This window comes from Pelecanus crispus, chromosome 12, assembly GCF_030463565.1.
Source record: "Pelecanus crispus isolate bPelCri1 chromosome 12, bPelCri1.pri, whole genome shotgun sequence".
Classification (NCBI taxonomy): domain Eukaryota; kingdom Metazoa; phylum Chordata; class Aves; order Pelecaniformes; family Pelecanidae; genus Pelecanus; species Pelecanus crispus.
The window spans coordinates 8,249,927-8,263,752 of NC_134654.1; the positions used below are offsets into that span (position 1 = coordinate 8,249,927).

The following is a 13,826-nucleotide window of genomic DNA, read 5'->3' on the forward strand; positions in this document are numbered from 1 at the left end:
AAAAACCCAAGGAAAAAGCAGGGTTTTGGAGCACAGGGCAGCGGGGTGCTGGGCCAGGGGCTGCAGCCCCCCAGCTTCGTGGGGGGAGCAAGGGACCGCAGGGACCCAACGCGGGGCTGGTCCTTAATGGCCAACCCAGGCGGGGCGCTGGGCTGAGCCCCCCCGGGCTGCACCGCGCTGGGGCCGCGGCCGGTCCCCGGGGGCTGAGCGGGGGTCCCGGCGGGGCCCACGGAGCGTGGGGTGGCCCGGTCCCGGTCCCCGCCCCCGCCCCCTGCGGGGCGCTGCCCGCCGCGCGCCGGAGCGACTCCGCATCGGCCCCGCCCACACCCGCCTAAGCCCCGCCCACGCCCACCCAGGCTCCGCCGCTTGGCTGACAGCCGATATAATCGCCCAATCGCCAGCGGAGAAGGTCTTCCGGCCCCGCCTATTGTCCCGCCCCGCGCTCTGATTGGAGGCCGGCGGTGCCGGCCCGCACATGGGCGCGGGACTGAGTACCGCTGGTTCGAGGCTCGGCTCGGCTCGGCTCGGCTCGGCTCGGCTCGGCTCGGCTCGGCTCGGCTCGGCTCGGCTCGGCTCGGCTCGGCTCGGCTCGGCTCCGCTCCGCTCCGCTCCGCTCCGCTCCGCTCGGCTGCCCGCCCGCCATGGCCCGGCGGAGCGCGCTCTCCATCCGCATCGTGGAGGGCAGGAACCTGCCCGCCAAGGACATGTGAGTGCCCCCGGGAGGGCTTTGGGGGGGGCGTCCCCGGGAGGGAGGCTCCCTCCCCCAGGAGTGCGGTGGGGTGTCCCCCAACAGGTCCCTGTGCTTTGGGGACACCCCCCAGGGTGGCTTTGGGGTGTCCCTCCTGCTTTGGAAGCTCACCCAGAATGGCTTGGGGTCCCCTCAGGCAGTGCCTGTGCTTTGGAGGTTCCCCCCGGGGTGGCTTTGGGGTCCTCTTGCACTGAGGGTTCCCCCCGTGGTGGCTTTGGGGTGTCGCCCCCAGCAGTCCCTGTGCTTTGGAGGTTCTCCCCGGGGCGGCTTTGGGGTCCTCTTGCATTGAGGGTTCCCACCGGGGTGGCTTTGGGGTGTCCCCCCAGCAGTCCCTGTGCTTTGGGTGTTCTCCCCAGGGTGGCTTTGGGATCCCCCTTGCTTTGGGGTTCCCCCCAGGATGGCTTTGGGGGCTCCCAGTAGCTCTCTGTGCTTTGGGGGCTCCCTCAAGAGTGCTTTGGATGTCCCCCCTGCTTGGTGACACCCCCTGGGGTGGCTTTGAGGTTGCCTCCCAGGAGCACCCAGTGTTGTGGGGTGCCCCCACTTTGTGGGCTCCCCCCGTGCTGCCATGGGGGAGGGCTGCCCCCACCACGCACCCTGCACCTGCAGCTGGCCCTGGAGCTGGGTCCTTTGCAGGGCCCCCCAGACATGCAGCGGGACCCCCGGTAGAGCCGTCCCCCAAAAGGAGCGGGGAGGAGCCCCGGTGCTCTGGCCCCTGTCACCGCTCCATTCCCAGCCCAAGCTCAAGCCCAGCTCAAGCCCTGGCCCCTCGGGTCGGGCTTTCCCTCCTTGGCAGCCCCCCAAGGGCTGCCCACACGTCCCGGCGTAATCCTCATCGCTCTGATCCTTATGGGCTGGGATGTGGGGACAGTGGTGGGGTGGGACGGGGGGGACGGCATTGGGGTGTCCCCCAGCCGCGGAGGCAGTGGGAGGCTGATGAGGAGCGCTTGGCAGCTGGGCAGGGTCAGGGCTGCTGGAAAACCAGCAAAAATCCCTGCAGCCGTCATGGAAAAAGAGGATAAACATGGAAAGAAACATGACTTTTTTTTTTTTTTTTCCCCCTCATTTTTTCTTTTTTTAAATCCCATGTGTCAGGGCCTGATTTTTAAATCTCTTGGCAGAACTCCCTGCTGGGAGCTTGAACCAGCACGAGTAGGCTCTGATTTTTAGGAGGCTCTGGTTTTTAGGGGAGTGTGTGGCAGAGAGCTGCCACACTCCTGAGCGGAGCTTTCCGGACCAGTGGCTCTGGGACGCAGCTTTGGGCAGGGAGAGCGGCCGCTGGGGAGGGAAACCCAGGCGCCGGATCCAGCACGCTGACCTGCCTGGCCTTGGCCGCGTCTGGCTGCCGTCCCCCTCCCCTGCGGACGGGCGCTTATGAGATCCTTTGGGATCGCTGCCGGTTTCCCCGGAGGAAATCCATCTGCGGGTGTCAGCGCCTGTTTGCAGGTCAGACCTTGCTTGCAAGCACCTGTGAGTGATGGGGCACCCCCAAACCCCTGCGGGGCCCCCCAGCTCCTGCAGGATTCAGCACAGGGAGTTGCAGGAGCAGGATTTGGCCGATGTTGCTGTGGTTTGTGACCCCCCCTGGTGCCACCCTGCTCCAAGGAGCCGTGCCACTGGCAGCCCCTCCTCTCCGCCGGCAGCAGCAGTGTGATTTTCCTGGGGTTTAGCCCAGGCCACTGCTGTGCCCGTGGGTCTCCCACCTCCTCCCGGTGCAGAAGAGCCGCTGTTTGGTTTTGCGTTCCAAACAAGAGCTCACCCAGCATGGGGCTTGGCACTGCGCAGCCATGAGAGCATGAAACTGCCCATAAAGAGGCAGGAAACCCGCTCGCGCTTTCGCCGTCCTGCACATCACTGCCTAACACCGGGGCCAGACCCTGGGCAGGTGGGAAGAGCTGCAGCAGCTCCCACTCAGCCCTGGGTGGACTCTGCCCCTGTCCCCTCCCCGGGACACAGTGGGAACGTGAGCCCCTTCCCAGCTGAGTGCTGCAAAATCCTCCCCTGCATCTTCATTGCAGGAAAGCGAGGAAAATGATCTGCTTTATTTTATTGCCCCCCGCCCCTCCAGAGGCTGGGCAAAGTGGTGCCGCAGTCTACGCCAGTGAATTATTAATCGCAAAACTCAGTGCCTCCGGCCCCAGTGCTGCGTGCCGGGATGGCTGGCTGTGGGGAGCTGTCGTGGTTTAACCCCAGTCGGCAACCAAGCACCACGCAGCCGCTTGCTCACCCTCCCCAGCCCCCCGGTGAGATGGGGGAGAGAATTAGGAAATAAAAGTAAAACCGTGGGTTGAGGTAAAGGCAGTTTAGTAGGACAGCAGAGGAAGAGAAAATAATAATGATAATGATAAAAGAATATACAAAAAAAGTGACGCACAATGCAATTGCTCACTGCCCGATGCCCAGCCAGTCTCCGAGCAGCGATCGCTGCCCCCCGGCCAGCTCCTCCCAGTTTCTATACTGAGCATGACACCATATGGTATGGAATAGCCCTTTGGGCAGTTTGGGTCAGCTGTCCTGGCTGTGCCCCCCCCCCAGCTTCTTGTGTGCCTGGCAGAGCATGGGAAGCTGAAAAAGTCCTTGAGTAGTATAAGCAGTACTTAGCAACAACTCAAACATCAGTGTGTTATCAACATTATTCTCATACTAAATCCAAAACACGGCACTATGCCAGCTACTAGGAAGAAAATTACCTCTATCGCAGCCAAAACCAGGACAGGAGCATGCATGTTTATTTCCTCCCCCCCTAATTTATACTGTGCTATCAATCTTTAAACCTTCAGTCTTCATTTCCTCTTTTCAAAGCCCAGTCTTCCCCTTTCCTAGCTCCTTCCCCTGCATCAAACCCCCAGCTTTGCCTGCCTGCGGCTGCCTGTGCCGGCGTGGAGGGGCCGGGGTGGGTGGCTGGAGTGAGCTGTGCTCTACGTAGGCATCAGCAGGACGCCCAGTGCCCTTATAAATCTCTTCCCCTGACATCTCCCGGGTGCTGGTTAGCATTCCTGGCAATGCCATGCAGATGATGTTGTCCAGTGCGGCGCCAGATTCCCTGCCTGCCTTTGCAGTGGGGATTTATCCCCCACTGATGCGGATCACAGGCTGCCCAGCAGCTTGGACACCTCTGCAGCCGCTCCTGCAGCCCGTGGAGGACGGGTTTTGGCCACCCTGTGTTTTAATCCCCAAAGCGTGTGATACCCCAGTACTGCAAGGGCGGCTTCATGGCACCCTGCATCCCAGGGGACGTGGAGCAACCCATGTGCTCAAAACATCCCCATGTTGGGGACAAGTTTTTCCTGCTGCTGGCATCAAGGTGGCTCCCATCTGAAGCCTGCCCCGCGTTGCTGGGCACAGCTCAGGTGGGCAGATGTTCCCTTTCTGCCTGCATGCTCCCTGCCCGCCTGATGGTTTCCATAAAGGCAGGAAATGCGAGCAGCAGGCTCCAGTTAATGGCGCTTCATCCACCGCTCTCATTAAAACCCTCTCTGGAAGGTGGCTGGCGATGGGAGCGGGCAGGCAGAATGCTGCTCTTAGGCACTTGCCTGCGCTGCCAGTACCACGTGTGGCCCGAAATGACTTGGGGTGCCTTGGGATGGGGATGCCAGCATGGTGCTGGGAATGCACAGCCCAGAGAAACCCCCCCCAGCCATGTTTTGCAGGGCAGGGAGCACCCCAAACCCTTTTAATCCCCCCAGCAGCTGGCCCTCAGCCTCCTCGGTTTTGGGATGGGGAAATTGCTCCATGCTTGGGGTCCCCAAACCCCCACCCGCGTGCTTCCCCTTCTCTGGGACACGCGGGGCTGGCTGACGAACGCTGCCAGGACCGGTGTTAATGAGTAACCGTGCCCAGAGCGGGCTGCTCTGTGCCGGCTGCCTGCGGGACGGGAGCCACAACCTTTCCACCCTCTTGGCCAGCACCCAGGTCCTGCCGGCTCCTCTGCTGCTGGCCAGAGCCCCCACCCCTGCCCGCATCTGAGTCACCTCATTTCTGATGAACTGCGGCAATAAGCTGTAAAATGGTGATATTTTTTGGCGGCGGTGCATGGGAGCGATGACTTGGGTGGTCCCCAGGGAGGAAGTGGGGTCAGAGCATCGCGGCGGCTGCCAAGAGCCCGTGGCCGCTGTGGCACGTGCTGCCGGCCCTTGGCACCCTCTGCATCACCGGAGGTGTCCCCATCCCTTCAGAGGTGTCGGGGCTCTGGCTGCACCCTGGGGCTGGAGCAGGCTGCCGTGGCCCCGCTCCCAGAGCGTGCAACGGGGCTGTGGGTGCCTGGAGCCGTTTCGGGGAAAGGGTGGGTTTTGTTTGTTCCTCGCCTTCCTATTTGGAAGAGAAAAGACACTTTCAGCTGCCAGCGCGATGCGCTGGCCGGACATGGTCAAGGATGTGTTTTCCTGGGCCAGGAGTGAAGCTGGGGTCACCTGCAACTGTGGCTAAATCCACCCACCACAGCTGCTGGCTTCTGGGGGTGCCTTTGTACCCCCCACAACTGCTCCCCAGCATCCCATAGCGCTGGGGTGTGCCTACAAGGGGCACCTGCAAGGTCCCCCCTCTGGGGGAGGGGTTTGCCAGGGCTGAAGGCTTTGGTCACCCATGACCATGAGACCCCCGTGGGGTTGGGGCAGGGGGCCGGCGGGGCAGTTGGCGGTGCTGATGGGGCCATGCCGTGTCCTTCCAGCATGGGGAGCAGCGACCCGTACTGCATCGTGAAGATCGACGATGAGGCCATCATCAGGTGAGTGGCTCCATGTCCCTGGCTGGTCCCCAAACCTGCTGGCACGCCTGGCTCCTGGCAGGTTCCTCCATCTACCCTGCTGCAGGCACAATATTATTATTATTGTTGTTGTTATTATTATTGTTATTATTCCCTGCTTTGGGCTGAGCCCCTCCTCCAGACACAGGCTGCAATGTCTAACAGCTCATGGCCACCCCCACCCTGTAAGCCACCCCCCACAACTTGCCAGCCCAGAGCCACAAGACAGGGGAGGGACAGGGACCCATCCTCTGCCCCCTGGGGCTGGGGGTTCAAAACTCCGGGTGCTGCCCCCAGCCATGTGTCACCAAAAGCTGAGAAGCTCACAGGGCTGGGGAGCCCCGGCCCCCCCCGTCACCAGTGCCATCTGCCCCGCAGGACTGCCACTGTGTGGAAGACGCTGTCCCCATTCTGGGGTGAGGAATATGAGGTGCACCTCCAGCCCACCTTCCACAGTGTCTCCATCTACGTCATGGATGAGGATGCGCTAAGGTATGGGCAGGTTGCCTGCGGGGCAGCGGGGGCTCGGCATGGCGACTCGGAGGTTGGTGGCTTTGGCTGCCTGCAGTGCTCAACCCCATTGTAGACACCAGAGAATCCACACCTGGCCGTGCTGGCTTGGGCTTTGGGACACAAACGGGTGAAGTTATTTCATGAGGTTATTTTCCAGCTGGCAGCAAAGGGTGGCTGACGTGCTCCATGGGGACAGATGCACCGTGGTGGCCCCAGCCCAGCACACCCGGGTGCCTTTTTTCCCCCCGAAACGCGTGGCAGGGGCTGTCCTGCCCGTGGCCCGGTGGGGCGGGCGGGCTCTGATCCCATGCTATGTCCTCCTCCCGGCTTTTGTTTTCCAGCCGTGATGACGTTATTGGGAAGGTCTGCATCACCCGGGACATGCTGGCGGAGCACCCCAAGGGTAGGGGGACAAGTGGCCGGGAGCGTCCCAGCAGGGACCCGTCTCCCACCCCCACAACGAGCCGGTCCCGAGGGCCCCCCAGTGACCCCTCCCATGGGGGTGCCCCCTTTTCCCACAGGCTACAGTGGCTGGGTGAGCCTCAGCGAGGTGGACCCGGACGAGGAGGTGCAGGGGGAGATCCACCTGCGGGTGGAGGTCGTGGGGAGCCAGGGCAGTCGGCGGCTGCGCTGCACCGTGCTGGAGGCCAGGTGAGGAGGGGACACGGCGGTGGCAGGGGGCTGCGTGTGTAGCCGGGATGCGTCCGGCAAGTCCTGGCTGTTCCGTGACTCAGTTTCCCCACTGTATCAGGGTCTTCTCAGTTACCCTCCCTCGGGTGCAGAGCATCCTTCCCAACACCCAGCAGCTGATGGGGGTCCTGGGGCAGAGTCCACGTTGTCTGCTGGTGTTTTGGGCATGCATCTTGAGATGCTGGGGAACCAAGGAGGGGAGTGGGTGCCCACAGGTATTTTGGGAGGAAACTGGCAAATTCCCCCTCTTCTTGGCAGGGACTTGGCCAGGAAGGACCGGAACGGCGCCTCCGACCCCTTCGTGCGCTTGCACTACAACGGGAAGGTGCAGGAGAGCACCGTGAGTACGACTTCAGTTTATCGTGATCCTCCAACCTGCCGGCGGTGCAGGTGAAATCATCCCACTGGGAAGCCCGGACCTTGGCCAGGAGCCATCCCTGTCCCCTGGCATCCCCAGCCTGGTGTCCCGGGGCGGGTATCGGATGCACCCGGCAAGGGGGGATGAGGCCGTTGCCTTTGCAGGTGGTCAAGAAATCCTGCTACCCCCGCTGGAACGAGACCTTTGAGTTCGAGCTGGCGGAGCCCACCGAGGAGAAGCTGTGCGTGGAGGTGTGGGACTGGGACCTCGTCAGCAGGAATGACTTCCTGGGCAAGGTGAGCCCCCAAGCCCTGTCACCGCTGCCGGGGGGCCTGCCCGGCTGCCTGCCTGACCCCCTCCTGCCTTCCCCTCCCAGGTGGTGTTCAGCATCCAGGGGCTGGAGACGGCCGGGCAGGAGGAGGGCTGGTTCAGGCTGCAGCCGGACAAGTCCAAGCCGAGGGAGGACGAGTGAGTCTCAGCACGGGGGTGTTGGGGTGTGCCGGGGTGGTCCCGGTACCCTCAGGGCATTCCCCGGTTGTTCCTAGGAAGCATCATCCCTTTGGAGGGGTGGCTCCTGGAAATGCCCTTGTCTGGGAGGTGGGGGGGCAAGTGCAGGGCAGCCCCACCTGCCCAGGCTTTCCCCGGCTGTTGGGCCACCTCCTGCTTGGTGAAGTACTTCTCCACCCCCCGACCCTCCCACCCTGTGCTCCTGCAGGTGCCGCCGAGGCAGCCTGGGCTCGCTGCAGCTGCAGGTGAGGCTGCGGGACGAGACGGTGCTGCCCAACCACTGCTACCAGCCCCTGGTCCAGCTCCTGTGCCAGGAGGTGAAGTCGGGGCGCCAGGTGAGGGGTCCGTGCAAAGCCCTGCCGGGGCACCCACCTTCCTCCGGCTCTCTGCCGGGGCGTGCGTCTCCCTCGGGTCATCACGTCGTGGTGCCTCTCTGCACAGGACGGCCAAGTGCACCTGGTCACCCTCCTGGATGAAACCACCACGGCCGAGTGCCGGCAGGAGGTCGCCATCAACTTGGTCAAACTCTTCCTGGGCCAAGGGCTGGTCAAGGAGTTCCTGGACCTGCTCTTCGAGCTGGAGCTGGCCAAGCCCTGTAAGGCTGGTGCAGGGAGCGGAGCCGGAGGCTTCCGACCATCTTCTGGGGCTGTAAAACCTCCGGGACCTTGCGCGGTGATTTTTTTGGAGTGATGGTTGAGGTTCAGCTGTCATGCTGTGCTGCAGGTGGGAACCTGTTGGGTTCATCCTGAGCAACTCACAGGCTGAGGTTGGTGGAGGAGTGGGTGGTTTGAGGTTAGGAAATCCCTGTAACTGCTCTGGAAATGGCCGGGGATGGAAGGCACAGCCCCTGTAAATGCCCCCCATGACTGCAGCTGCCCACAGACCCTCTCCTGTTTTGCAGGCGAGCCCAACACTTTGTTCCGGAGCAACTCCCTGGCCTCAAAGTCAATGGAGTCCTTCCTCAAGGTGTCACACCGCCCGAAACCTGCTCTTCCCAGGTCACCCTGGCTCTGGGCTCCCCGCACTGGGGCCGGTTCCTGGGGGGCGTACTGGGAGGGCTGGTGGGGCTGTGTCTTCCCCTGGGGCTGGGAGGTTGGAGCAAATCCCCTGGGTGACCCTTATCGGGGAGTCTGGGGGTGTCGGGTGCCCAACCTGTGGCCATGCCCCCCATCACCATTCCCTGTGTGGTCCCTCGGCAGGTGACGGGGATGCCGTACCTGCACACTGTCCTGGGACCCCCCATCACCCGCGTGTTTGAGGAGAAGAAGTACGTGGAGCTGGACCCCAGCAAGGTGGAGATCAAAGACGTCGGGTAAGGGGTGCGCGGGGTGGCGGGGCTGGGGGGGACCCCGGCCGCGGGGCTGACGGTGCTGGTGCCCACAGGTGCTCGGGGCTGCACCGGGTGCAGACAGAGGGCGAGGTGATCGAGCAGGGCTGCCAGCACCTCCAGTCCTACCTGGGCGAGCTGCTGGATGCCATCATCAAGTCGGCCCCGCTGTGTCCCCCCATCATCCGCACCGCTTTCCGGCAGCTCTTCTGGCGCGTCGAGGAGCGCTTCCCCCAGCACCAGGTCGGGCTGCGGCGGGGGATGGACTGGGGGTCAAATGGGGACATCCCCAGGGGACAGGGTACGCTGGGTGCAGTCCCCAGCTTTGGTTGCTGGGGTGCCCTCTTGGGCATGGGGCAGCCCCCCAGGGCTGGGGTGCAGCGGGGCAGTGGGGCCATGCTGCACCCAAACAGCAGCCCTGGTGCTGGAAGCCAGCCCCCGTGTCCCTGGTGCATTGATGTTTGCGGTGCCTGGGGATGTCCTGCGTTGGGACAGACCCTCACATGTCTTCCCCCACCCTGGTCGGCTGCAGCACGCCAAGTTCGTGGCCGTCACCAGCTTCCTCTGCCTCCGCTTCTTCTCGCCGGCCATCATGACCCCCAAGCTCTTCCACTTGCGGGAGACGCACGCCGACGCGCGCACCAGCCGCACGCTGCTGCTCCTGGCCAAGGTGGGACGGCGGGGGGACTCGGGGAGGGTGGTGGTGTCACCTGGGTGGGGTTTTTGGGGTGCCTGGCTGTTTCCCATTGGGGAGGGCTGGGTCTCCGCCAGTGATGCCGCCGTCCCTGCGGGTCTCCAGGCCGTCCAGATGGTGGGCAACATGGAGCCGGTGGCCGGGCGGGCCAAGGAGGCCTGGCTGGCCCCGCTGCTGCCTGCCCTGCAGCAGGGCATCGCCCAGATGAAGGACTTCATTGCCCGGCTGGTGGGGATGGAGGAGGAGGAAGGTGAGGGGCGGCCGCTGGGCCCCCCCACCGCAGTGGTGAAGGAGGGGCCGCTCTTCGTGCACAAGACGCGGGGCCAGGGGCCGCTGCTCGCTGCCGCCGCCGCCAAGAAGCTCCACTTCTGCCTCACCAGGGAGGCCCTCAGCTTCGGCAAGAGCCCCGGCGCCGAGGTAGGGGGGGTGCCGGGGGGCAGTGAGGGTGGTGGCAGGGTGGGTGGCACTGACCCCCTGTGTCACGTCCCCCCCCCCGTCAGCGTAGCGGTGCCATCGCCCTGGCCGACATCCTTGCTGCTGAGAAGGTGGAGGAGAAGAGCTTCGGGAGCTCGCACGTCATGCAGGTGGTCTACGTGGGCGCGGGGCGGGCGGCAGGAGACGGCCTACCTCCAGTGCAAGGTGGGACGGGGACGGGGACGGGGACAGACAGGTGCACCCCGAGGGGTGTCATGGCCCCCTCACCGCCCGCCCCGCAGTGCGTCAACGAGCTGAACCAGTGGCTGTCGGCCCTGCGCAAGGTGTGCGTCAACAACCCCCACATGCTCCGCGCCTACCATCCCGGCGTCTTCCGGGGGGACAAGTGGAGCTGCTGCCACCAGAAGGAGAGGACAGGTACCGGGGAGGGCACCAGGGACCCCTGCGGGGGTGCTGGTGGGGCCCCCCCCCATATCGCGAGCCCGCTGTCCCGCAGGGCTGGGGTGCGACCGGACGCGGCGCGGCATCACGCTGCAGGACTGGAGCGACCCCCTGGACCCCGCGGCGGAGGCGCAGCGCCTCTTCCACCACCTCCAGGGCCTCCGAGGGACCCTCAGGTGAGCCCCCGCCCCAGGGGGGACCCCCCTGCACCCCCACCTCTTGCCAAGGGCCCGTCACTCTCCTCCCCCTCTCCCCAGGGAAAAGTACTGGGAGCTGCTGGAGCCGGAGGATGCCCAAAATGGCCCTCGGGGTGAAGGTAGGTTTGGGGTGTGGGGGGATTTTGGGGACCCCATTGAGGATGCTCTGGTTGGGACATGTCCCTGGGCGTTGGGGGGGCTGTGGGGTGCTCCCCTTCTGGGGTGTGGGGTCTCACTGCTGCTCCCCCCCCCGACAGGAGCTCCCCTGCCTGAGGGGCTGAGCCAGCTTTTCGGGGTGCTGGGGGACCTGGAGGGCTGCCACCGCCTGGTGCAGCCCCCGGCCCCCCCAGCCCCCACCCTGCTGCAGCTGCAGACATGAGGAGCCCGGAGCGGAGCCCCCCCGCCCCCACCTCTGGGGTTGGGGTCCCCATGCTTGGGGACTGCGGCGGTGGCAATAAAGGCACTTTGTACCCTGCAGCCTGGTCTGTCTCTGGCGGGGACGCTGCTGGCCACGGGGACGGGCGCTGGTGGCTCTGGGGGGGCAGCGCTGGGTTGGGGACTGGCTAAAGCTCTGCTGGTGGCACTGGTGGTTCTGCTGGTGGTTCTGCTGGTGGCACTGGTGGTTCTGCTGGTGGCACTGGTGGCAGCACTGGTGGTGCTACTCATGGTGGCACCGCTCATGGTGGCACCGGTGACACTGCTGATGGCCCTCTAGTGCCATTTCTGGTGGCCCTACTGGTGGCGGTGGTGGCATCACTGGTGGTTCTGCTGGGGGCATCACTGGTGGCGGCGCTCCTCACGCCATCGCCGATGACATCACCGCGGGTGCCCTTTTCCGCTGTCACCGGCGGTGACGCCACCCCGGGGGCGGGGGCGAGCCTGCGCCGAGTCCTCCCGCCCGCCTGGGGGCGCTGTGGCCGCCGGGAGCGGGCGGAAGTGACTGCGGCGGGCGCCGTGGCAACGGCGGGGCGAGCGGCGGCGGCGGGATGAACGCGCCTCCGGCCTTCGAGTCCTTCCTCCTCTTCGAGGGCGAGAAGAAGTGAGCGGCGGCCGCAGACCCTGATCGGGCCGCGGGGGGTTGGGGAGGGAGCTCCGGGCTCCCCGTGGGGAGCCCGGGGCTCCCTCCCCAACCCCCCGCGGCCTTCAGGGCTGTACCGAGGCGGGGCGGGGAGGGGGGGGGGCCGCTCCCTGAGGGGCTGCGGTAACGACCTCTCCGTATCCTCAGGATCACCATCAACAAGGACACCAAAGTACCCAACGCCTGCCTGTTCACCATCAACAAGGAGGACCACACGCTGGGGAACATCATCAAATCGTGAGCTGAGGGCGGCGGGGATGTAAATTTTTTTTTTGGGGGGGGGGGGGGGGGGGGGGGGGGGGGGGGGAAGGTTGTTGGGGTTTTTTTTATTTATCCCCCCCCCCCCCCCGAACGTTTAGTCACGTTGGGATAGATGTTGTCAGGTCAGGGCAAAGCAATTCTGCCTTTAAAAGTGAGGGAATAGCCTGCAGAAACCGCATTCGTAATGCCCAGTTTGAAAGCACGTTGGGAGGGGAAAAAAAAAAAACAAAAAACCACCCAACACATCAGAAACATGGCTTATAAATTATTTTAATATAAAAAGCATTTATATTAGTGCTGTGTGGTTGTTCACTGCTGCTTTGCCATTCCAGGCAGTTAAATTATTATTTTTTTTTAATATAAAAAGCATTTATATTTGTGTTGTGTGGTTGTTCACTGCTGCTTTTCCGTTCCAGGCAGTTACTGAAAGACCCCCAGGTGTTGTTTGCAGGGTACAAGGTCCCGCACCCGCTGGAACACAAAATCATCATCCGTGTCCAAACCACCCCCGATTACAGCCCCCAGGAAGCTTTCACCAATGCTATCACGGATTTGATCAGTGAGCTCTCCCTCCTGGAGGAGAGGTTCAGGGTAAGTTTAGTGGTGGTGGTGGGGTGGTGGTTTTTTTTTTTTTTTTTCTTTAAAGCATTTGAGCACCTTGCAATTAAAAGTTAAACAATGGGAGGGGTAGTATGTCAAAGCTGCTGGTTTAGGTCAGTAAATTCATTGAAGCCACGCAGCACCGCATTACTCAGCTCCTGTCAAGGCATGGTGGGGCCTGGCTGCTCTCAAGGGTTACTTGCACGCCCAACAAGGGTTCAGTGGGTGCTCTGTAATTCCCTAGGTGGCCAGCATTAGCACTGGTTGTAGAAAACAAATTTCTATTCTTCCAAGTGTTTTTCTTTTTTTTTTTTTTTAACTTCTCCTGCCAAAACTCTAGGACAGTAATTGGGGTTTTTTTTTGACCACTCCTCATTGATTCTGCTCAGCTGTGCAATCATATTTATTTAGCCCCTGATTTCTTGAGACTTAAATCTGCCTGAAAGGCTATTCAGACAAAGCCAGGGGGACTATGAATAGGATACCATCTGCACAGCCTTCTCTGATGTGCTGGTAAAAGGTAACAGTGCACCACTTTTGTAAATACGTTTTGATTTTAAGTATTATTTCTCTGGATGGTGTAAAGATTTCCACTGAAGGTTTGCAGTGGTTCTTGGGTTTTACAGAAGACTGTTAGGAATGTTTAACTAACCTCCTCCAGCTCAGTAACAGTTCTTGTCTTAGCGCATGTGTTTGTGTTTTACAGGTTGCTATTAAAGACAAACAAGAAGGAATCGAGTAAAATCACCCCATTTAGAGCGGACTGTACTTCTGAGGCAGAATGACATGTCTGTTGGTTGAATGCTGTATTTAAACCTCCATTCACGGCAAATATTTCCCCTTTGTCCCACTTATGTTTAGTTTTTGACAGCAGCAGCAGTGATATTTTGAGGTTGTTTGTTTTTTTTTTTTTTTATACGAGACAGGCACTTTGCCAAGAGGATAAATGTCCTGTTTGATTTGATGGATAAGTCATTAAAATGATTTCTACTTTTCTAATTGGAGCCTTAAGGCACATATTTGTGCTGGGCTGTTGGCGAGTTTATTGTGAGTGTACTTCCAGAAAAGGAAGCTGCTGAGCGATAGCGGTAGATGAACTCTCTGCTTTTCTTTTTCAAGAAGTCTAGGCACTGCCAACTGAATTGGTATTTTGTTTTATTAAGTGTCATTTCTATAAAACAAATGCACAAATTGTGAAAACTTACAGTAAAAGAAACCGGATGTTTACAATGACTTGAT

General features: G+C 61.7%; 2 protein-coding genes across 3 annotated transcripts; both read left to right on the top strand.

The window, feature by feature from the left end:
• The first annotated feature begins 641 nt into the window (after positions 1 to 641).
• Positions 642 to 11,027, top strand: LOC104031226 (ras GTPase-activating protein 4). Its single transcript, XM_075719672.1, is given in 21 exon segments — positions 642 to 706; positions 5,412 to 5,468; positions 5,865 to 5,978; positions 6,341 to 6,402; positions 6,521 to 6,650; positions 6,948 to 7,029; positions 7,212 to 7,343; positions 7,424 to 7,515; positions 7,763 to 7,889; positions 7,996 to 8,149; positions 8,456 to 8,520; positions 8,754 to 8,866; positions 8,938 to 9,124; positions 9,414 to 9,551; positions 9,681 to 9,992; positions 10,076 to 10,174; positions 10,176 to 10,214; positions 10,292 to 10,427; positions 10,507 to 10,627; positions 10,709 to 10,767; positions 10,906 to 11,027. Coding segments are annotated over 21 exon segments (2,406 nt in total).
• A 578-nt stretch (positions 11,028 to 11,605) lies between these two features.
• POLR2J (RNA polymerase II subunit J) lies at positions 11,606 to 13,820 on the top strand. Of its 2 annotated transcripts, XM_075719464.1 has the most exons (4): positions 11,606 to 11,687; positions 11,874 to 11,963; positions 12,404 to 12,578; positions 13,294 to 13,820. In XM_075719464.1, exons 1-4 carry the CDS (start codon positions 11,635 to 11,637, stop codon positions 13,327 to 13,329), a joined length of 354 nt encoding a protein of 117 aa, XP_075575579.1. In that variant the 5' UTR covers positions 11,606 to 11,634; the 3' UTR covers positions 13,330 to 13,820. The 2 variants fall into 2 exon arrangements, with proteins under 2 accessions (XP_075575579.1, XP_075575580.1); XM_075719465.1 differs by lacking the exon at positions 11,874 to 11,963.
• The last annotated feature ends 6 nt before the right edge of the window (positions 13,821 to 13,826 follow it).

Bases quoted from the DNA above. Each gene is read 5' to 3' on its own strand.
- POLR2J (XM_075719464.1), top strand. From the start codon at position 11,635: ATGAACGCGCCTCCGGCCTTCGAGTCCTTCCTCCTCTTCGAGGGCGAG. The intron at 11,688-11,873 runs GTGAGCGGCGGC...CCGTATCCTCAG, and splicing joins CTCTTCGAGGGCGAGAAGAA to GATCACCATCAACAAGGACA. The intron at 11,964-12,403 runs GTGAGCTGAGGG...TTTCCGTTCCAG, and splicing joins CTGGGGAACATCATCAAATC to GCAGTTACTGAAAGACCCCC.